The following is a 22,923-nucleotide window of genomic DNA, read 5'->3' on the forward strand; positions in this document are numbered from 1 at the left end:
CAAAAAACGCTAGTCAAGTGATCATGTTACGAACAATGTTGTTCAAAAAAATACAAACCTTTTAGTAGGTTATACGATTAACGAGCATTTTGTAAGTTACCTGTAAGAATTCACAAACATTTGCGAACAATTTTATGTAACCAGAAAAAAATGTTTTACAAAATTGTTCGTAAATGTTTGTAAATTCACAAAAAAAAGTTTGTAAAAGTTTGTATCTCTTCACAAAAATCGTTCATAACATGATCACTTGACGAGCATTCTTTGCTTTACACATAAAGATTGTTCGTAAAATTGAGTCATTTGTTCGTAAAGTTTTTGGCAGACAAACAAAAAGGTACAAACAAATGTTTATAAAGGAACAAAGAACGCTAGTCGAGTGATCATGTTACGCACAATGTTTGTCAAGAAATTTACAAACTTTTACGAGCATTTTGTAAGTTACCTGAAGGAATTCACAAATATTTAGCGAAGAATCTTATCTACACAGAAAGAAATATTTTGTAAAATAGTTCGTAAATGTTAGTGAATTTAGAAAAAAGTTTGTAGAAGGTTGTACTTTTTTCACAAACATTGTTCGTAACATCATCACTCGACGAGCATTTTTAGTTCTTTCATAAATATTTGTTTGTAAATATTTGTAAATAAATAAAAAATGCTCGTAAAAATTTGTCATTTGTTAGTAAAGATTTGCCAGACAAACAAAAAAGTACGAACAAATAATTCTAAAAGAACAAAAAACGCTAGTTGAGTGATCATGTTACGAACAATGGCCTCAATTCTGAGACCAAAATCAAGATCAAAATTTCAAGCTGTCAAATATTTCCAAATTCAAGATTTCGTATTCTGACGCGAAGTATTTATGGAACTTAAAATGTCTTAGCTAAGAACCAAGATTTCAAGATTTTCCACACTTAACGTCACTTCTGACATCTTCATTTCTCTATTGAATTTGTTGAAATTTCGTCATATAAAATAGGAAAATTAATTATAGGACGTATTATAGAATAAATGAGAGGCTATAAACGGGAGTACAGGAAGTGCAAACCAAATTTGTGACCTGTGATAAACCAAGAAATGCTTATGCAAGATGTGATTATTTTGCAGGTATCTTCAGGGTAGTGTACTTGGATATGTACATTTAGAGATACGTATCATTTCGATTAAATTACAAGGTCAAATACAGTATTTTTCAAAGTAATTCTCTTTTTGTACCATCTCTTATAGAAATATTATTCATCAATAGTCATTTCCATATGAAATTCTTCAAATAGTTACTATCTTGAAAATTCCAAGCACCTCCGAGAGGTTCTTGGAATTATTTCAAGAAAACAAGAAATTTGACGTCTTGAAATCTTGAAATATTGGTTCCAGAATTGCAAATCTTGATATCCACACGGTTTGTGTCTTGGATTTCAAGATTCCAAGACATTTGACAAATTTGACATCTTGATCTTGATTTTTTGATTTCAGAATACCAAAATCTTGAAATTTTCTTGATCTTGATCTTGATCGTGGTCTCAGAATTGAGGCCAATGTTTGTCAAGAAAGTAGAAACTTTTATGAACCTTTTAGTATAATAAAGATTAACGAGCATTTTGTAGGTCCCCAGGAAAAATTAACAAACTTATGAACAATTTTATCTAAAAATCCTATTTTGTAACATTGTTCGTAAATGTTTGACAATTCACAAAAAAAAAAGTTCATAAAAGTTTGAACATTTTTTACTTGACAAGCATTTTTTTTTTGTTTATTTATTAACATTTGTTCGTAAATGTTCGTAAAGACCGACAAATGTTAGCTAAATTTTGTCATTTGTTCGCAAAGTTTTGCCAGAAAAGCCAAAATATACAAACAAATGTTTGTAAAAGAACAAAAATTGCTCGTCATATGATTACATTAAAAACAATGGGCTCTATTCTGCGAATAAAGATAAAGATAAAAATAAAGATATAAAGGGAAAAATAAAGATTTGGTATTCTACAAACAAGATTTCAAAATAAAGCTGTCAAATATCTTTATTTTTCGCTTGGATAAAAATATTTCAAGATTTGGTATTCTGCAAGCAAGATTTCAAGACGATTCTAACCTCAAAAGTCTTTATTTTTTCTCAAGATTTCAAAGGTGGTCTCGAGGTGCTTTGAAATCTTTATTTGCGTGTTGATAGAGTGTGTAAAGTAAAACCTTCAATGGAAGACGTCCTTATTTTGTTTATTATTAGAGAATTGTGTGAATTGCGACGACGCCTGGATGAAAAGTAAGATCGAGTACTTACAAATTAATTTTAAACGGAGACAAACAAATTTTTTTTTAATATTTTTCATATTTCAGTCAATTGAACAGAATTCAACTTCGAGCATTACGGGATGCATCGAACCCCTTTGAATTGCCTGAGAATACATTTCGTCAAATATTTGTTCTGACTCCAAATTTGGCATTGGATTTAATTGACCAGCTAAAATCTTGGGATTCATCGAATAATTTCGAATCAGAAGTAATTCCATTTCATCTTAAGGTTTTGTCCACTTTACATTTTTATGGCAAAGGGTCCTACAAAGTCTCAGTCGGTAGGAATAATATGTGCAACATGAGTCAGGCTACAGTTTCTCGGTGCATCTCATATATTTCTGGACTCATTGATGACCACTTGGCAGATCAATTTATTAAATTTCCAACATCTCAGGACGAAAAAAGATCTATCTCTGCGGGATTCCAGGAACAATTTGATTTGAATAATATTATAGGCTCCATCGACTGTACACACATCGCTATAGTTGCTCCGCCACAAAATGATCCTGTTCGTCCCGCCAGACTGTATAGAAACAGGAAACATTATACCAGCATAAATGTCGAGGCTATATGCGATTCAAATCTGTTATTTACGTGGGTTAATGCTTCATTTCCAGGCTCAACTCACGATAGCGGAATTTGGAGTAAATCGCCTGTTCGAAATCATCTATTAAATAGTCAAGAATTTATCCTTTTAGCTGACAGAGGATACCCTCTCGAGCCATTTATTTTCACGCCATATGTTGATCCTGCTACACGAGCTCAACACAAATTTAATAGACTTCATAATCTAGGAAGGAAAGTAATTGAACGCGCATTCGGCATTTTGAAGTCGAAATTTAGATGTCTTCTAAAACACAGAACTCTACACTATTATCCTACAACAGCTGGAAAAATTATTAACTCTTGTTTCACACTTTATAATTACATGAAATTGAGAGGTGTTCAGTTCGATGATAGCGAAATTGAAGAAATAAATGATGATCATGATCCTGTTGAGCAAGGACAGCTTTATGCAATCACTGTTGAATTGAGAGAGGAATATGCAAATGCTTTATAAAAGAAAAAATGAACTAAAACTTTAATATCACTTTTTTATTTCACTGAAGAATACCTATTTTAAATTAACACTAAAGAAAGGGTTTTAATGCCTTAGTAAATGAAAAAAGAAAAATGAAATTCTACGAATTCAATAATTCTGAATTGTTCTGAAAAATTTGTACTTCAATAAAAAAAAGTAGTATTATAAGAGTGAGAACAACTAATTTTTGTTTTACCTACTCCTTATTTTTGGAATTGGCTAGGGAAAAGGCAGCTTCTCCTAGTAGTTCCCAGGCTTTGACCATTCGGTCATCTCGCTCTTTTTTCTCTGCATGGCGTTGTTTCTTCATTTCAATCAATTCCACCAGATTTTCAGTGAGCACATCCAAAGTTTGTCTCTTTTGCGGTCTACGTCTTCCAACACCTTCTTGATCATCACTGTTCCTGGGAATTTCATCTGCAATAGTTTGAGGGTCTGGAAGTTCCTCGATAAGATCTTCCGGAAACCCATTACATGGTGGCGAAAATGATCCAGAAGCTGATGGTGTCAACTGGGAGTGACTTGAAGTTGAAGGTATCCCCCTTGCCTTAATAGTGCTATCACCTTCGTAAGATATATTCCCGAAAGCAGCCAATGCTTTTTGCTCCAAGTTACTCAAAATTCTTTTGCAGCCTGACCTCTTCTTGTGCTTCAACTGATATATCCAATCTCTGAAATTCTATGCAAACCGCATACATACACTTGCATTAAAATTAATTATACAAATGCGTGGACGTCAGGATTTCGTTACCTTGATGCAATCGTCTTTGACTTTCTGAGGAGGTCCCAAATCATTCAGCATCTTATTTAGTTCGTCCCATGATGCATCGTACCCTGAGGCAAGGGAATCCCAAACACTAGGGTTCTTTATAGCGAAATTCCCAAAACATTCCCTCTGAGACTTTTTGGTGTTTAATCCCTTTCGAGCTCTTTTTGTTCCAGGATTTGTATCTCGAACAACTGACGAATAAGTATGTGCAAAGTGAGGTTATTTTCTACTTGTTCGCAAATCTTCTTGAAGTCATCAATTATGCAATACATACCATTCGGATTGTTTTCTTCGTCCATCTCAGTTTCAAAAGAAGATTATATCACAGCCCACAGTCTATAAATTCACTAGAATAGGAGCATCTGTTACTTACAGCACAATCGGCACGTTGACCAAAGTCGCAAATGACAGAGCGACGATGACACTTTGGATATTGAAATCTTTATTTGCATTTCTTGGGATTTTTATCCAAGATCGCAGAATACCAAATCTTGAAATTTTTAAAATCTTTATTTTGAAACTTTATCTTTATCTTTATTCGCAAAATAGAGCCCAATGTTTGGAAAAAAATGTATGAACTTTCTGATATACGAACATTTAATACGTTCACAGCGGGAATTTACAAATATTTGCGAACAGTTTTTTTGTGTAGGCTACATTCAGGTTATTTGGAATAAGACAAAATTTGCAACTACACAAAAAAACATTTTCTAAAATTGTTTGTAAATGTTTGTGAATTTGCAAAAAAAAGTTTATAAGTTTGTACTTTTTTTCAAAAACATTGTTCGTCACGTTATCACTTGACGAGCATTTTTTTGCACTTTTTGCTAAATCCTAAATCCCGAAAAGAGGAAAATCCTGAAAGAATAAATATCCCGGAAGATACTAAGTCCCGAATGACCCAAAATTTCGGAAAATCTTAAATCCCGGAAGATCCTAAATACCGAAAGGACCAAAATTCCGGAAGATCCTAAACGTCGGATAATTCGAAATCCCAACAGAGCCAAAATCCTGTAATGGTCAAAATCCCTAAAGAGCCAAAATCCCGGAAGATACTAAATCTCGAAAGGACCAAAATCTCGGAAGATTTTAAATTTCGAATGATCCTAAATCCCGAAAAGGGGAAAATCCTGAAAGGGTATATATCCCGGAAGATACTAAGTCCCGAATGACCCAAAATTTCGAAAAATCTTAAATCCCGGAAGATCCTAAATACCGAAAGGACCAAAATTCCGGAAGATCCTAAACCTCGGATAATTCGAAATCCCGACAGAGCCAAAATCCCGAAATGGTCAAAATCCTGAAAGAGCCAAAATCCAGAAAGATTCTAAATTTCTGAAGTTGAGAAGCGTCCAGTACCTTGTTGACTTGATATCTAATAAAATCATAAACCTGTGATTATGACAATCTATCTGTTGGTTTGACATTCCCAATTAGATTAAAACTCTCGTCAATTCAAGGTATTATTAGCAATTCTGCAAAGGAAGGTCCTGACGAATAGAGTATGATTTGATGACATTGTCTCAATATCAGATCCTGGAAGTTCAGGATATGTATCAGCCTCCAGTTTGCTACGAAATCACCTTAAAATACCTCAAAATTACTCTTCTTGCAACCCTATGGAATGACTTAATCTCACTTTTTATCAAATAAGAGCCTGAAAAAGATACCTCCTTAATGAAATGTCTACCTCTCGTGCAATTCGGATGCAAGTTTTTCGGTTTCAAAGCCTTTCCTAGAAGTGCTCTTATCCATTTTCCCCGGAATATTGTTTGTTGGGATTTGCGAGATTTTTCTTCTGAGTTCCAATTTGTCTTATTCCTCATTTGCTGACATTTCACAAAGAGACTTTTTGTTTGTAAAATGAATAATTATGTCAATTAAAAACTTTACGTACTGCTAAAAGTTGAGATAACACTTCTTTTCCCAGAAAATTTGCATTAAAAACCGAAGAAATGCCAACAAAATCGTATAAATAAAAATCAACATGAAAAATGAGCCACTTAAGAGGAAAAACAAACTGTAGTGGAAAATTTATGAATAGTTTTTTGCTCTATCTGGAGCACAAATAAGCAAATATCAACAGTAAATACATAAATAAAAATTTAACACTGTATTTATTATGGAAAAAATTCTCTATTCCCGTTTCAAATAGTGAATAGTTCCAAATTATGTTAACATTCCAAAATTACATTTATCTACATGAGAAAATAATATTTAGTAAAATTATTCGTAAATGTTTGTGAATTCCTATTCAGGACTTACGAAATGCTCGTACGTATAACCCACAAACAAGTTTGTTAAAGTTTGTACATTTTTCACATACATTGTTCGTAACATGATCACTTAACGAGCGTTTTTTGTTTGTCTGGTAAAACTTTACAAACAAATGACAAAATGTTACGAATATTTTTCTGTGTGTTTACAAAAAAGTACGAACAAAGATTTAGTATTTTCCGGGATTTTGGCTCTTTCAGGATTTTGACCATTTCAGGATTTTGGCTCTGTCGGGATTTCGAATTATCCTAGGTTTAGGATCTTCCGGAATTTTGGTCCTTTAGGTGTTTAGGATCTTCCGGGATTTTGGGCCATCCGCGACAGTATCTTTCGGGATATTTACCCTTTCAAGATTTTCCCCTTTTCGGGATATAGGATCTTCCGAAATTTAAAATCTTCCTGGATTTTGGTCCTTTCAAGATTTAGTATCTTCCGGGATTTTTGTTTTATAGGATTTTAAGCTTATCAGGATTTGGTATCTTCCGGGATTTTTGTTTTATAGGATTTTAAGCTTATCAGGATTTAGTATCTTCCGGGAAATTGACGCTTGCGGGATTTTGTTTCTTTTGGGATGTAGTATCTTCCGGGATATTGGTTTATTCGGAATTTTGAGTCTTTCGGGATTTAGTATCTTTCGAGAATTTGGCACTTTCGGGATTTTGGCCCATTTGGATTTGGGATCTCCCAAGGTTTAAGATTTTCCGAGATTTGAGCCCTTTCGAGATTTCGAATCTTCCGAGGTTTAGGATCTTCCGGGATTTTGGATCTTCTGAGGTTTAGGATCTTTTAGGATTTAATATCTTCCGGGATTTCGGCTCTTTCCAAATTTAGTATCTTCCGAGATCTTGATACTTTCGAGATTTTGGCCCTGTGTAGATTTAGAATCTTCCGAGTTTTTGGATCTTTCGGGATTTTGGTCCTTTCGGGAATAAGTATCCCTCGGGATATTGTATCATTCGAGACTTTGGCCCTTTCGGAATTTAGAATATTCCAGGTTTAGGATTTTTCGGGATTTAGAATTTTCCGTGCTTTTGGTCCTTTTGAAATTTGGTAGTTCCCGGGATATCAGCTCTTTCGGGATTTCGGTCCTTTTGGAATTTAGTATATTCCGATATATTAGCTCATTCAAAATTTTAACCATTTCGCAATATAGAATCTTCCGGAATATTGACACTTTTGGGATTTTGGATATTTCTGGATTTAATTAGAATCTTTCGAGATTTATGATCTTTCAAGATTGATGATCATCCGGAATTTCGGTTCTTTCGTGATTTTGGCCCTTTCGAAATTTTGACCGGGACTCCAATAGACAGACCAAATTCTTTAGAGAGATGGAAATTTTGTGCTCATCAAGTTTTCCCCAACCAAAAGATTTTCTTAGAATATTAACATTTAACTTCAAATATTTAATACCCCTTATGTCAGGCTTGAGGAACATTGGAATCGGTTTTCAATTTAATTTATAATAAAAAAAATTAGAATAATTTAAGAATAAAAAAACCAAAAAAAGGAATTTTTTTAAAAGCAACTTGGGGAATTACGTACCATAAATCTCACGTAAATTATTCTCATAAATATGCGTACATTATTCCAAATAACCAAATAGTTTGCTATAGAAAACTTTACGGAAGTTCAGGAAAAATCAATTGCGTCCAATAATGCTCAGTGAATTCCTGTGGAAAATTTAATTAGTGTTGCATAATTGTTTAATACAGTTAATTTTCCATATTTTCAGAGCGTTGACTCAATTTCTCCTCTAATTTATTTTGAAGTTTTTATACATTAATTAATTTTCCCCTGATAAATTTGTGGTAAAAATTTTAATGCGAACCTGTAGCTTTTTTATTTATTTCATTTTAGGTTTTCCTTAACAATTTATGCCCCACCAAAATTATGAGCCTCATATAATTATTTTGATTTTATTAACACTTGGTAGATAAAACATTCTTTTTGCGGTTTTAGGTAAATTTTCAGTAGAACACTTGAATATGGTTATTCAAGATTGAGGTGCCCATTATTTAGGATTGATAAGAGGATCTATTTAGAGGCAAGGATGCGGCTAGGATTTTAGCAAAACAGGAATCAAATTGGGAAACTATCCCCAAAAGAAATCGTTTTTTTTCGAACGCAAAGAACAAAAGTTTCCTAAAAAATTTGTAAAAATTTGCTGAATTATTGTGACTTTGAGCTTAATTAAAAATCAATAAAAGGAAAAGAGAATCCAGTTACGATCTGTTTTTTTTTAAGAAATCACTGTGCCGATTTGAGAGATTTTGTCGGATTTAGACAAAGGGTACAAAAGCGTTTTTATGGATCTGAGTGTGTAGCTTTCCGTTCCAGGAAATTGCATTTATAAGTTTGAGGATCCCAAAACGATGTTCTTAGAGATTAAATCAGCTTTTTATGCTTGAAAATCAAAATCAAACTTATTTTAATCCAATTTTGATGATTTTAAGTGATACAGATACCACTTAATCAGATTTAATCGATTTCCAAAAATAAGTACTAGCTTTTATGTTTTAAGGAAAATGGATTAAAACCACCTTAAAAGAAGATTTCGACAAACTTTCTGTTGAAAGTTCACAATAAATTAATTTTCAAATCGTTTATGATTATATATTAACTTATATTCAGACGCAAACATTCCATAAAAAAAATCCAGTGGAAATTCTGATAAAAAATATTTTTTACATGTTTAAAATAAAGCATTTAATTAAGGCTTTTCGTTGAAGAAAATGGCGGGAATTTTTGATCAAAAATGGACTGATAATGGTCTTTTTAGAGTTTCACAAACTTTCTTTCAAAAATTGAATTCCAACCCTATTTTGATTATTTTAAGGCCTGATGTGGAACGCTTTCTAACTAGATATTTCCTAAACCTGTTCCATAGCGACATTGTAGCTCTTCCTATTGTTCAAAAATTATCTTGATCGTATTTAGCAACATCTGAAATTTCATAAATTCGAAGATATCAGAGATAAAGAGAATCACAGGATGGAATAATTGAGAATCACAGAATACCGAATTGAATTATTAAGGGAATCACACATTTAGAATCATTACACTGTGAAAGAAATCCGAAAAAATTAAAATAACATTCCGGATATGTTAATCGGTGTAAATACCCTTTTTAGGTGTATTAGGGGTTAAAGTTATCCTTTTTCATCTTAATTTTACCCTTAAAAAGGTGTAAAATTAACATTAAAATGTTAATGTTTTTACACCTAAAAAGTGTTAAAGTTCTGAGCAAAAAAAGTTAATCACACCCTATTTTTTCTCAGTGTAGAAACACATTGGAATCCCATGAAATAAACGGAATATGGACACAAATTTTCCATCTTAAGTAACCCCTTGGTTTACGATGACATCCCTTTGAAAAATCTCTCAGTTTTTTTCCCCATTCTCGGAAAGTTCCCTGGGATTTTCTTAAGAAAAATCTCCGTTTTCCTGTGACATGTTACCGGGGATTTCTCAAGGACAGCTTGAGGAGGGTTCTCCCTCAAAGTGAGGAAGATTCCATAGGATTTGCGTTGCCAATTCAGCTTTGTCATTTGGCCTCACCCTATCTTTCCCTAGGTACCCGTTGTGGAATTTTGGAATTTTTCGTGGGAAATGGTGATAGTTCTTAAGGATTTTACTGCGGAATGGCACTAATTTTTTTTATAGGGATTTAAATGACAGCTGCCAAACTTAGAAATTGAGAAAATTAGGGGTTTATCTGTCATGCAATCATCCCGATTATATAGTTTTGAGTGTGTCTGGGATTTTTCAAGTTTTCGTAAGTTTCGCGAAGTCGAGAAAACTTGTCAGGTTTCAGAAACACAATTAGGATTTCATCACTGAGAAAAAAAAAGGCTGCGATTAACTTTTTTTCCTCATAACTTTAACACTTTTTGGGTGTAAAAATATATCAACATTTTTTAATGTTAATTTTACACCTTTTAAGGGTAGAAACAACATGAAAAAGGGTAACTTTAACCCCTAATACACCTAAAAAGGGTAATATTTACACCGATTTCGGATCAATACTGCAGGGTAAAATTAACATTTCCGGAATGTTATTTTAACTTTTTCGGATTTCTCTCAGTGATAGAGATCTCTCAAAGTAATTCTGTTATAGACAAATAATTACTGCACTGAGAGAAATCCGAAAAAGTTAAAATAACATTCCGGAAATTTTAATTTTACCCTGCAGTATTGATCCAAAATCGGTGGAAATATTACCCTTTTTAGGTGTATTATGGGTTAAAGTTACCATTTTCATGTTAATGTTACCCTTAAAAAGGTGTAAATTTTTTTTTTTGTGACGCACTTCCTTATTGCAATCTGTATAATTATACAATAAGCAAATGTTCTGTCAATGAAGAATAAAATGTCTCGAAAAGAACAAAGTCCAGTGACTTGTCTTACAAAAAAGAAAATTATGGTTCAATAGAAACCTAATTGACAAACACTAAGGTTCTACTCCTCTTCAATCTTTGCCTAGGTTGGACAAGCAATAAATTGCGAGCAAGAAAATTCGGATGAGCTATTAGCCTTTATCGATGTTTGCGAGTACTTGTTCGGATTTCGTCCTGAACAGAGGGCATGTCAAGGTCACACCTGATGACGGAGGCAGGCACATACCATGGGGCATTCAAGATTCGAGTTTTCCATTGTTTTCACTCTGGAGGTTGGTCACCAACGCTAAGACGTCGATGGACGCATGGGAGGTGGGAAATGCGAAATGCAAGATGAAAATAAATACAATACAATACAATACAATACTTCTAAATATCCTGTTTTCAAATCTTTGGAAGATCTCAATGTTTGATGCCGAAGCAGCACCCCAGATTTGGATGCCATTTTTAGGTGTATTGGGGGTTAAAGTTACCCTTTTTCATGTTAATTTTACCCTTAACAAAGGTGTAAAATTAACATTAAAAAATGTTGATGTATTTTTACACCTAAAAAGTGTTAAAGTTATGAGGAAAAAAAGTTAATAGCACCCTCTTTTTTTCTCAGTGTGTATTAGTGAAGTTTCTCGAAAGCTTATTTCGAGATCTCGGGTTTCACGAAACATTCCTCAGTCAATTGTCAAGGGTTTCTTCGAATGACTCACCCTTTGGGAAAAAAAACCAGGGAAGTAAAGGAACATAATTCTTCTCAAACAGGGGCCTCTTGACATTTCATTTTCCATACATTTTTGCATAGAGGCACTGAAGACTATTGGCAAGTTTTTTCCTAAAGAGAATTGACTTACCAGTCTGATATATTTTGAAATCGTGTATTAAAGGTATACTAAAATACATATTTCATAATGTTCGCCGAAATAATACAAGAACTAGGAGCAAATTTGTTTCAGTCGTAGTGCAATATTTGCAAAATTTATACAAGGAGAACTGAAAAATAGCTTCACTTTTTATTAAGCTTGATGGGCTCCTGTCTCAAAAATATTTCTGCTGTTAAAATTTTAACAATTAAAATTTCCATTTTGCTATTTTTGGGGGGAAAATTAATGTGATAGAATGAATGTTAATTACCTTATATTCTCCTGCTTTCTTTCTGAGCTCAAGAACTTCCTTAAACCACGAATCACCATGAATTCCATATCCATTTGCCATAACTTTATTGTCAGTTTTAGTGGTATATTCAGCTTTATCAGCTGAAAATCCATACTTCTCCTTCTCCGAGTGCCTTTGATTATCTGCCACTTCAGCCATATAATTCTTCTTTCTGTACATTGTCTTGTCAATGCTATTTGAGATGTTACAGAATAGAAAATACATAAGTTCAGTGTAATCCTAAACCATTTCAATCATCGAGAATACTCACTTATTATGTAAAGATTCATCAAGCTTGGTAACCAATGGTTCTAACTCGAAAGCAGCAGCTGAAATGAAGGTATTACAAGTGCCTTTTATTTATTAATTGGACTTGAGGACTTTTAATCAATCAATATCAAGAGAGAAATTTATTTAAATTATTTCTTTTTTTTTTGTACGGAATTTCGTGAGAATTAATCCTGGGAAATGGGAAATATTTCCCTGTTATTTTTTTTTAAATTTTAGTAGGATCATCATCACAAAATTGTTACAATGTCAAGATGATTGGATTACTCTGTGTTTAGTTTTCCGGTGACTAGTCAATCAAAACTTCTTTTGCAATAACAACCTGTTGAATGGTCTCTAATTACGGAGGTTGTACTAACACTGTGAGTTCTCTCATTGCAAAATAAACTTTCTAACTTTAAAATCCTCTTATGTGATGGCTCTCATCTGATCCACTTTTCTTGCACTTTGGAATTGGTTGGGAAAACTTTTGTTTTAAAAAAAGAAACAAAACCCGATCACCATTTATTTGCTAATTCAAGTGTTATCGAGAAAAAAAAGAAAAGGTTAGATTTGCAAAAATCGGAAAGACGTTACAAGGAAACAATGCAATTAGCTAATGAGAATACTTAGCGGGAAAATAAAGAAATGAACCAAAAAAAGAACAAATTACATCCATTATCCTATTAAATTTAGAAAATATTCAATGTAAACTAAAAAAAATAATAAGATAAAAAGGAAGGAGAAAAAGTGAAATATAGAATATATTTAATATTTAAAAAAAAAAAAGAAAATCAGCGACGTTGAAGTCGCACCTTCTTTTTTTTCTGTTGTTCTTTTTTTATGTACTGTTGTAATTGGAATTGACTGCGCCGGTTGTTTGATAGCGCCCATAGATATTGATTTTCTAGGAGGCTCCACAGTATCATCTGTTTGCCCTCGAATGACCCTATGTACATTAGGCCACACAAATTGCAGACGATACTCTGTGCTCAGTTTTGATATTGTCTTTTTGAATAGTCCACTTGACTCACCAGTCTGCAAAGGACAAGGATTTCCATATTAATTCACCACCCAGATGCAACAAACAACATAAATTTATCTTTTCTACTATTATTAAAATTTTTTCAAAGCATATTTCCATTTTATTCAAACTGGCACACACAAATCATCGTGCCATATTGCTTATTTTTATTTTATTTGGAGTATTTTTTCAAAATACCTTTTTCACAGACAATTGATTCCCATCCACTATTTCACGCATCGTCGAGGATGCGCGTCCATTTGCCACATTCTCTGGAGGACCTTCAGATTTACTACGTCTAGATGGAATCTGACAGCGTTCTCCAGGCTGAAATAACAGAGCCCAATGTTAAACATGCATTTAACTTTGAGTAGTCCTAAGTGCCCACCACTTTGGCACACCAATAAACTTTAATATTGGGTTGGCACACTTAAAATGTGGCTATGTATAAACCCATTATTTTAAGCTTGAATAGCTCAGAATGTACTTAAATAAAGTGAACGAATTTGCCTCTGTAAAAAAGCATCTTTTGATACTTTGAGTACCTAAAGGAAAATAGGGAAAGTGCCCAGGCTTCGTACTATCCCGAGGAAGCTTCGTAATGACTAAATTTACATATTACCAGGGGATTTTTTCAAGTCAAAAAATTTTTGTCAAGCCATTATTATTTATTATTATTTATTTCTGAAACAAATAGGGTTCGCCCCCCTTACAATGTTTGGTAAAAGATTAAAAAAGAAAAAACGGTAGAATTAAATTTGTGGCATTCGGAGGAATAGACAAATGTACGAGACAGCTGATTCGAGTTATAACTCTAGGAACCAAGAGTCCGTGGACCCTGGCAGAGGCCCCGGGAGTCAGGAGATTTTCAAATGGAAAAGAAATGACACTGCTCGATCATTGATAAACAAGGAAAACAGAAGTGGGCGAAATAGCATTCCTGTGCCACGCCACCAAGCAAACTTTCAGACTCAGACAGATGGCAGCCCACCCTGACTCTCTGAGTGCGTCCATCGAGGTAGGACCTAAGACTTAATCAGAGACACGGCGGAAGAAGAGTTGAATTTATCGCACAATTTGAAGCAGAGGACGTTATGAGATGCTATCGAAAGCTTTAGAAAAATCTAAAAATAGCACGACAAATTTACGATTATCCAGAGATTGAGGTATATCATGTTGGACACGAAGTAACGTAGAAGTAGTAGGGGTCCCGGCCAAAATCCCGAAAGCCAAAATCCCGAATTCTTAAAAGTGTCATAGCTACTTCCACGATTGCACCCGCGCTTGTTGGAGGCACAGGGAAATAATCTTCTGTGTCTTGCGAAATTATTCTAAACATTTTCCCCCATATAATTTCATCCCTTTCAGGATTTTGAACATTCGGGATTTTGGCTTTCGGGATTTTGGCTTTCGGGATTTTGGCTTTCGAGATTTTGGCTGCCACCGAGTAGTAGTACTGTGCCCAGTACTACTGTTCTATGATAAAACCGATGACTGAATTTGATCATAGGACTGAAAGCTCCGGACCGAAAGCTCTGGGCAAGATTAGAAATGTGTTTTTAGTCTTGAGATGAAGAAAAATTACACTACTGGTGATCACTAGAATCTTTCAAATCAGCCTCTTTTTAATCACTTTTCAACTTCAAGATGGTTTTATGATGATTTACAGACAAATTTAAATCCATCGGACGCTTTGGTGTCCCTTTTTATATCATTAATAAATTATTGAAAAATTAGGGATAAGCCTTATTGTAGCTGAGATTCTTAACGTGAGCAAACTCGGATTGCACTGAAGATGAGAGACTTTATACAGCTATTTGGAATCAAATTTCTGAAAAATTGCAAACTTTTTATTTAAATTAAAATATCTAAGATGTAAATGAACTGACAGATAGATGATAGTGGACTATAGACCAGAATCTCCTCTATAATTTTGCCCCAAAACTTGATCAAATCGGATGCTCGGTAGTCGAGATAATTCAATTTATTTGTTTTGTAACTTTTTTGACCACAGCGGGCATTTTGTCCATGTGACGAACTACAACAATATCAAAGAATGATTGATTTTTTTCAGATTTTTTTTAAAGATCTTATTTTAAATAAGGTTATCAAGTAAAAACAGTCATATCAGCACTTGCGTACTTTCGCAGCGCTTTTGTGGGAAAAAATCTTTTTCTTTACACTAAAACGACAAAATCGAATAGATGGCATAATCAGAGCAAAAAATGATGTTGGGACGAAATATAGATATAACTTTCCTCTATAGAAATGCCGCAATAATCATGAAAATCGGTTGGGCAAGGGTCGAGATAATTGAGTTTATGTAATATGAAAATTGGTTTTTCAATTGTGGCGCCCCTAGCGTTGCTCCCACGAAGTTCAAATGTTCTTGAAAGTTATAGTGCTTTGCGGGACCTTTAATTTACGCCCTCACTCATCAAATTCGGTCAAATGGGACCGGAGATATGATTTTTTGAATTTCATGAACTTTGACCCCTCATATCTCCGGTTCTATTCTAACCACAGCGAACCCACGTCACTTTTTGTGACTTCATAGCCTAAACTACATGACTCTTAAATTTGATTAACTTGCACAATGGCATTTTTCAGAAACATGAAAATCGGATAAAATATTTCAGAAATAGCGATTTCGTCGAAGAGGGCAAAAAGACCAAAAACAATTAATGGAGCCGATCTGCAAGCATTTACTGAATGAAGACGATCTGATTGGTTTTCGGGGACATTATACATAACACGGAAGGGGTTTACAATCATTTCCAAGTCAAAATATAGAAAAATCGGTGCTGCATGATTTAACTAAAAATCAAGTAAAAAATTAAAAAAAAAACACTTCCGAAAATTTGCTTTTTTGTTGTGAAAGTAAGATTTTCCAGCATCGATTTGATACAGACGATGAACAATGGTTAAGGTAGGAATACATCAAACCTAAAGTATCATAGCTTTTATCTGGTGAAGTCAAAAATTCTCTGCGTTTGATGGGACGAAAGGAGAATCATAAAATACAAGCTCATGAAACTGTCAATGGATATTGTTACTGATAATAACTAATTTTAACCACGAATTGTTCAAAAAACGGTTGGAATAAGTCAAGAGGAACGAACAAGCGAAATTGCAATACGACAGCGCCTCGTGATATTACACTTCTATGGTCCAGATCAACATTCAAACTCTGAATTGAGATGTGTATTCTTAAGACCTGGACCCTTGCGATTATCACTTGCTCCGATCGATGGTCCATAGCAATCTTGAGCTACGCTTGGCCAATTTTGAAGAAATGCGAAATTGGTATTATAAATGTTTACGGTCCAGAGACATCTTGTTTTATCGACATGTTGCCCATGAATTGTCAGAGTGATGGCAAAAATGTGTAGCTAGCGTGAGTCGATGGTTTGAATAAACCATTTGAATTTTTCTAGAAATTTTCCGTCTATTACTAAACAAAAATAATTCATAAATTAGTTGAGGACCTAGTAAGTCAAACAGTGCTTGTGACCTCCAATAACTCAATTGGCAGATCACTTGAGTAGATAATGAGCGATCCTCAGTTCAATCCTGGCGGGAGGCGGGTATTTTTCATTTCTTTACTCCATATTTTCATTATTCCTGATCCTGATATTTTTTAGATTTGTCTTTACATTTTAGGTCATGTTTTAAAGGATTCTAAACAAAAATACCGTTGTGTCATTCCTAATATGGTTTTTTTTCAAGGTCAAAAGTTTAAAAGGTTCTTGAGAGCATGTTTATCACCCAAATGGGGTCACATTTGGGCTCTTAAGAAAGGCCTTGGAATTTCTGTCAAGCCTGAACAGGTCTAATCGGTTATGAATCGGTAATGAATCGATAATTTTTTTCGTCCGAGATTTTCGGCGATCTTTTGAGCGTAAATACAGTGTTCTTCTCCATAAATTGAATCTCTAATTCTTCAACTATGCAAATCACGAGGAGTTAAGTCGCGAGGCTTTCGAGCATTTCGCAAAGCATGGAACGCTTTGCCACACCAATTTGAAAATAAGGTAATTTGTTGAGTGGTTTTCTTGTTTTATCTGAATGGCGGTGCACTGTATAAATAATGTTGGTGTCAGAAGACGAATTATAGAGGAAAGCTCAAGAAATATTTCCCTAGAATAAAGCAAAATTCCAACACTTCTCATTACAATGCGATTTTCGAACAAGCAATTTATTTCAGTTCATATTTCGGAGATATTATTTTGATTCTTATTATTTCCTTGCGTACATAGTATTGGCGTAATGATTAATTTCTTTTGAATTTGTTTGTCTCATCTTTGTCAAATTTACTTAAAGTTTTTGGAGTAATTTACTACACTTTTATATGTTTTTGAGCGAAAGTTTGATTCATTGTTCTGTTATACACAGAAAAAAAATATTTTGTAAAATTTTTCGTAAATATTTGTGATTTCATATTGGGGGCATACGAAATACAGTAGACTCTCGCTAATTCGGCTCTCTTAAGATCGGGATACTTTTTAATTCGGGCAGCAGTTATATTTGAAAAAAAGTTTGTTGACATTTTTCAAGTTTGATCTGTAATTGAATGAAGGAAATGTTCTTAAATTTGCATTGATTTGCCTTAGTTATGATGTGATTTTGCATTATTAAAGGCTTTTTATGACATTTACAATAAATATGAGTAAGTAAGCTTAATGAGTGTGAAGATGAATAAGAAAATTGTTGCATTTCAAAAACTTTGTCGCCAAAATTTCTCTCTAATTCGGCTAACATTTCGGTCCCAAATGCCCGAATTTGTGAGAGTCTACTGTACTCGTAAATCTTATAACCCACAAGGAAGTTCGTAAATGTTTGTACTTTTTTTCACAAACACTGTTTGTAACATGATCACTTGACGAACATTTTTTGTATATTTACGAAAAAATGTTTGTAAAAGTACAAAAAAATGCTCGTCAAATGGTCATGTTACAAACAATGTTTGTGAAATACGTACAAACTTTTACGAACTTGTTTGTGGGTTATACGATTTACGAGCATTTCCTCAGTCCCCAATAAAAATTCACAAATATTTACGAACAATTTTACAAAATAGTTTTTTCTGTGTAAAGTTTTCTTATAATCAACTAAAAAGTTCGTAAAGTTTGTACTTTTCTCAAGAAAATTCTTCGTAACCTATTCATTTGACGGGCCTCTTCTGTTCTTTATAAACACTTGTTCGTAAATGTTTGTAAATACACAAAAAGCGTTCGTAAAATTTTGTCCATTTTGTCACTTGTTCGGCTTGTTCGCAAAGTTTTACCAGAAAAACCAAAAAGTGGTCGAAATACTGTTACAAAGAATGTTTGTGAAAAAGTACAGACTTTTACAAACTTTTTAGGGGTTATCCGATTCACAAGAATTTCGCAAGTGCCCAGTAAGAATTTACAAAAGTTAACGAACAATTTAACGCAGTATTTTTTTGCGTATTAAATGAAACAATTTTTTGTCACCTTTGAAGGAAAAGTTTGTGGAAAGGAGGTTATTTTTTACAAAACATGGAAAAGCTGTGTGAAATTGTCTGTCAATTGTACCTTTTGTTAATAATTGTAAAAATGATGTGTGACTTTTTAAATAGTAAGAAAACATTTTTTTTTTAATTTTAAATTGAGAAACAACATCCTTTTGACAAAATGTTTGCAAGCTCCAGTTAGCCGCTTTACAAAGCTTTCCTTTCGAAATAGGGTTAAGAAATCTTAATTAATGTAAATTTATTCTTGTGAATACTTTAGCAAAAGAATGATAATTTCTAATTTCACAATATTTTTTCATATCTTACATGGAAGAACGTCCTTTTGACAAACTTTGAACAAATGTTACAAATCCCGCTTTCCAACATTCCAGTTTTCTTTCCACAGAAAGGATTGCAATGCCCTATTTTCTCTTAAATTTAATATTTCAGTCCATTAAGTTTAATTCTATTATTAATTAAAATAATAAAATTATTGTCATTTATTTTACTTTTCAAACTCCAAAGAGAGAGCAATAATCCTTTGATTTTCTCGCCTCCCAAAATTTCCATCCCCCGGAGACCACTTTTCGCAAAAAATTTTCGCATTTCAGATGATTTCTGAGAATTTTCGTAATGCTGCTTGACCGTCTGTCCGTCCGGGTATTGCCAGCTCTAGAGGCCAAACGGTTAGAGATAGTAAATTAAGACCTTCAGGGGACCCCTATAAGTCGACCCGAGGATTGTTAAGAATGCTCCTTATTTTTACCCCATGCCTCCCGTTCCCTCCCAAAATGATGTTTTTTTTTGCAAATGATTTTTAATAATGGTTTTTCGATATCAAATGTTAAAAAGGCTCTAGAGAGCGTATTTCTCAATCGAAGAGGTCATATTTGTGCTCGTTGGAAAGGTCTTGGAATTTCCCACAAGTCTGAACCCAGCCTTTACAATTTTTGACCTTGAAAAAATGTGATTGTGAATGGAAACACTTTTCTCATAAAATTTTCGCGTTTAAAACGATTTCAGAGAAATGGCTTCACGATGTTTGTACTTCTATTCGTCTGGCTGTCGCCAAACAGTAAAACATAGAGACTTGGCACCTTGTCTCCCCCCTTCCCCTCCAAAACCATGTTTTTTTCACAATTTTTCAAGTACAAAAGTTAAAAAGACTTTAGGGAGTGTATTTCTCATCCGAATGGTATCATCTATCGACTTATTGGAAAGGTCTTGGAATTTCGGATAATTCTGAATCGATTCCAATCGGTTCTAAACTGCTAATGAACCGGTTCATAATAATAATAATAATAATAATGGTGGCACAACGTTCCATAGAGGAACTAGGCCTTCCCACAAAAGGAGTTCGGGACACCCATTATTATTTTTTCTTATACGAACACCTTTAACGCCAGAAAAATTCCTGGTGACCTAAAGGGGATTCGAACCCGGGACACTTGCATCATAGAGCGAGAGTTCTCTACCATTTGACTCATCGAGTGCCCAACCGGTTCATAAGCAATAACTAAATAATTCTTGTACGAAATTCAATTATATTACTCCTTAGGTGTCAATCATGTGGCATGTTAATTTTTTTATAAGGAGCTATTTGAAGCCAATTCCTAAATTGATATCGGACTCAGCTCACTGTGCTCAGAGGAAAAAATTTATTTAAACAAAAATTTAGTATATTTATCCCTCCATACGGAAAGGTATCTTATAATACGGGAAAACTTCTCACTTTTTAAATATTTAGCATAACGATAGCGAATGCAAAAAAATTCCCATATAAGGTAAAGTACCCTTACTCGACCGGGTTCCTCTATTCGACCGGTGGGTCAATTTTTGAATATTTGATGGTGAATTTCATCAATTTCTATGAATTTGTCACTGATTCGTATTATTTAAAGAATAATTGACCTATTAATGTTAGATCATACACAAAATATTACAGCAAATATAATTAAATTGAATAAATAAATCTACCGGTCGAATAGAGGAACCGGTCGAATAAAGGGTACTTTACCTTAAATTTAAATCGAAGTATGAGAAAGTGGCTTCAAATTTCAGGCAACTTGCCAGGGGCGTGTTAGGTGTATTTTGGGAAATGTTTTGAGTGATTAATAATTCGATTCAAATCGGTTGTGAACCGGTAATGAACCGATAAGTATTTTTTGTACGAAAAATCAATTCTTCTATTTTAGGGGATCTTTTGAATGATTTATGAATCGGTTCAAATCGGTTGAGAACCGGTAAATGACCTAGGGCGCTTTGCCAATCCTTTTAATGCTTTTAATTATACGACATTTCAAATAAATCAACGATAAATCAAATTCGTAACAGCAGTGTCTAAAATCGTATCACAAACGTATTATTTATGAACTTAAATTTATCTTTTTCCCTCTTGATACTCAAAAATGTATGCATACTTAATGTTTTCCTGCTAAAAATACCCAAATGTTCGTGCAAGAAATGTTTTTTAAAGCAAATACTTTGCATGTGAATCTCATTGAGAAATCTAGAACATGAATTCGGAAGTTGCTGTCTTTCTTGGTTGAGAAAGAATAATAAACTAAGAGAGAAAAAGCTGGAATGTCTAGTGATGTGAATAAAAATCCATGTGGATTTGGGACAGGTTTTACGGATCCTAACTCATAAACTATTATTAGGTATTAAGATAATCCCCTCATTCAGGGCAGAATTTGTGATATACTTTGAGGATTTGGCCAAAATTGCAAAAGGTCAAGTTCTTAAGGAGAACTAGATTCTTTGTTAATCTTACAATAAAATTAATATTCTTACCCGAGCTCTAGCTACATTCGTATTCCTTCCATCAGGTGCATCACATGACATGAATTCATTAGTTTTATAAGCTAATTCCGGGCATTTCTTCCGTCTTGGCAGTGGGGGTTCATTTATTGGTGCTGCAAGAAAACATTGAACAGATACCATGAGAAATTTATTTATTCCCATCGGCAAATTATTCCAAATATTTCATAGCAATTTGTCTGTTTAATGCATTAATGAATATTGGAAAAAATAAATCTTTCAATTTTGATAGGTCATTCCAATTAGCGCAAATTATATCGATTTCAGGATAGAAAAGAAGTAAAAAAAAAAAGAGAAACACATAGAGAGCTTTTATGGCTGTTCGTAAGCACTCTAACTAAAGTTTATTTTATTTGCCTTCACCTTCAGCAAGCTTATCCTCTTCTGTTGATTTTGAGTAAAAATGATCCGCAGAGCTGACTGTTTACGATATAACATAAAAGGAGTATTATTTTACTTATGTAATGTATTGCTTTGAAATTGAACATTTCAAAACACAATAAACGTGAACTTTGAATTGAGAACCGTTTGGGAATTCCTGGATAGAAAACAATAAATTTTGTGCAAAAAGGGATTTCTTTTTCCTTCAATTGCTTACCAAATTGATTGGGCATAGGTGGTCTTCTGACCACTTCTGGTCGAGATCCTCCAGTATATTCATGCCATCGATAGGTGCTGCGATATTCCGAATGGAGCTGCAAAAATAACACAATATTACACCTTCTTTCCAATCACAGAGGGCGTCGTTTTCTCGTTTAGAAACGGTTAAGTTAGAATTTGAGGTTATATTAGACCTAACCTAGAAGAATTCGCGATAAGAATTGTCCCAGCGAGCACAGTTTACTGAAAAAAGTAGCGTTTTCAGCATATTTTTGCTGAATCGGTTAGCAAAAAAATGCTAATAAGTTAGCAGTTCTCGAAGAAAAATTGCTAACCAAATATATGGAAATGCATTGCCTCGTTAGTGTCGTTTTAAGATTAGCAGAATTGAAATCGGTTAGCATTTGATGCTCGCTGGGGTGTTACAAAAGTTATTGTACTAGAATGTCTCATGCACGATTTCGTTATTAACTAAAATATTTAACAAAATTTGTTCTTACAAAATGTATTTAAGGTTAGAATAATTTTAGGGTTAGAAACAAAGATGTTTCTAACCCCTAACTTTTCTTTAATTCTAATGTTTAAGAATGGTCCTTATAGATTAGACATGGTAGAACGGATCGGTTAAGACCATCATTAAACGCTATAATTAAAGAAAAACTTAAAACAGGATGGGGTCAAAGTCGCCCACGGAGGACAATGTCACTCGCATCTACGGTATATTTACACTCAGAAAAACAAACGAGTAAAACTTACTCGATTCGATGTTGAATTAACTCT

General features: G+C 33.7%; 1 protein-coding gene across 3 annotated transcripts in view; it reads right to left on the minus strand.

Moving 5' to 3' along the window:
* LOC129806075 (cell surface glycoprotein 1) overlaps positions 1–22,923 on the minus strand; it is a 48,842-nt gene that overhangs the window by 19,565 nt on the left and 6,354 nt on the right. For 2 of the 3 annotated variants that reach the window (XM_055854403.1, XM_055854405.1), the window contains exons 2-8: positions 22,142–22,238; positions 21,907–21,963; positions 21,517–21,638; positions 13,446–13,574; positions 13,039–13,261; positions 12,228–12,285; positions 11,936–12,149 (exon numbers count right to left, since the gene is read on the minus strand). In XM_055854403.1, coding sequence (XP_055710378.1) covers positions 11,936–12,149; positions 12,228–12,285; positions 13,039–13,261; positions 13,446–13,574; positions 21,517–21,638; positions 21,907–21,963; positions 22,142–22,238 — 900 coding nt within the window. The remainder of the gene's footprint in view (positions 1–11,935; positions 12,150–12,227; positions 12,286–13,038; positions 13,262–13,445; positions 13,575–21,516; positions 21,639–21,906; positions 21,964–22,141; positions 22,239–22,923) is intronic. The other variant, XM_055854404.1, reaches the window with a different exon arrangement.

Source organism: Phlebotomus papatasi, chromosome 3 (assembly GCF_024763615.1).
Source record: "Phlebotomus papatasi isolate M1 chromosome 3, Ppap_2.1, whole genome shotgun sequence".
Lineage (NCBI taxonomy): Eukaryota > Metazoa > Arthropoda > Insecta > Diptera > Psychodidae > Phlebotomus > Phlebotomus papatasi.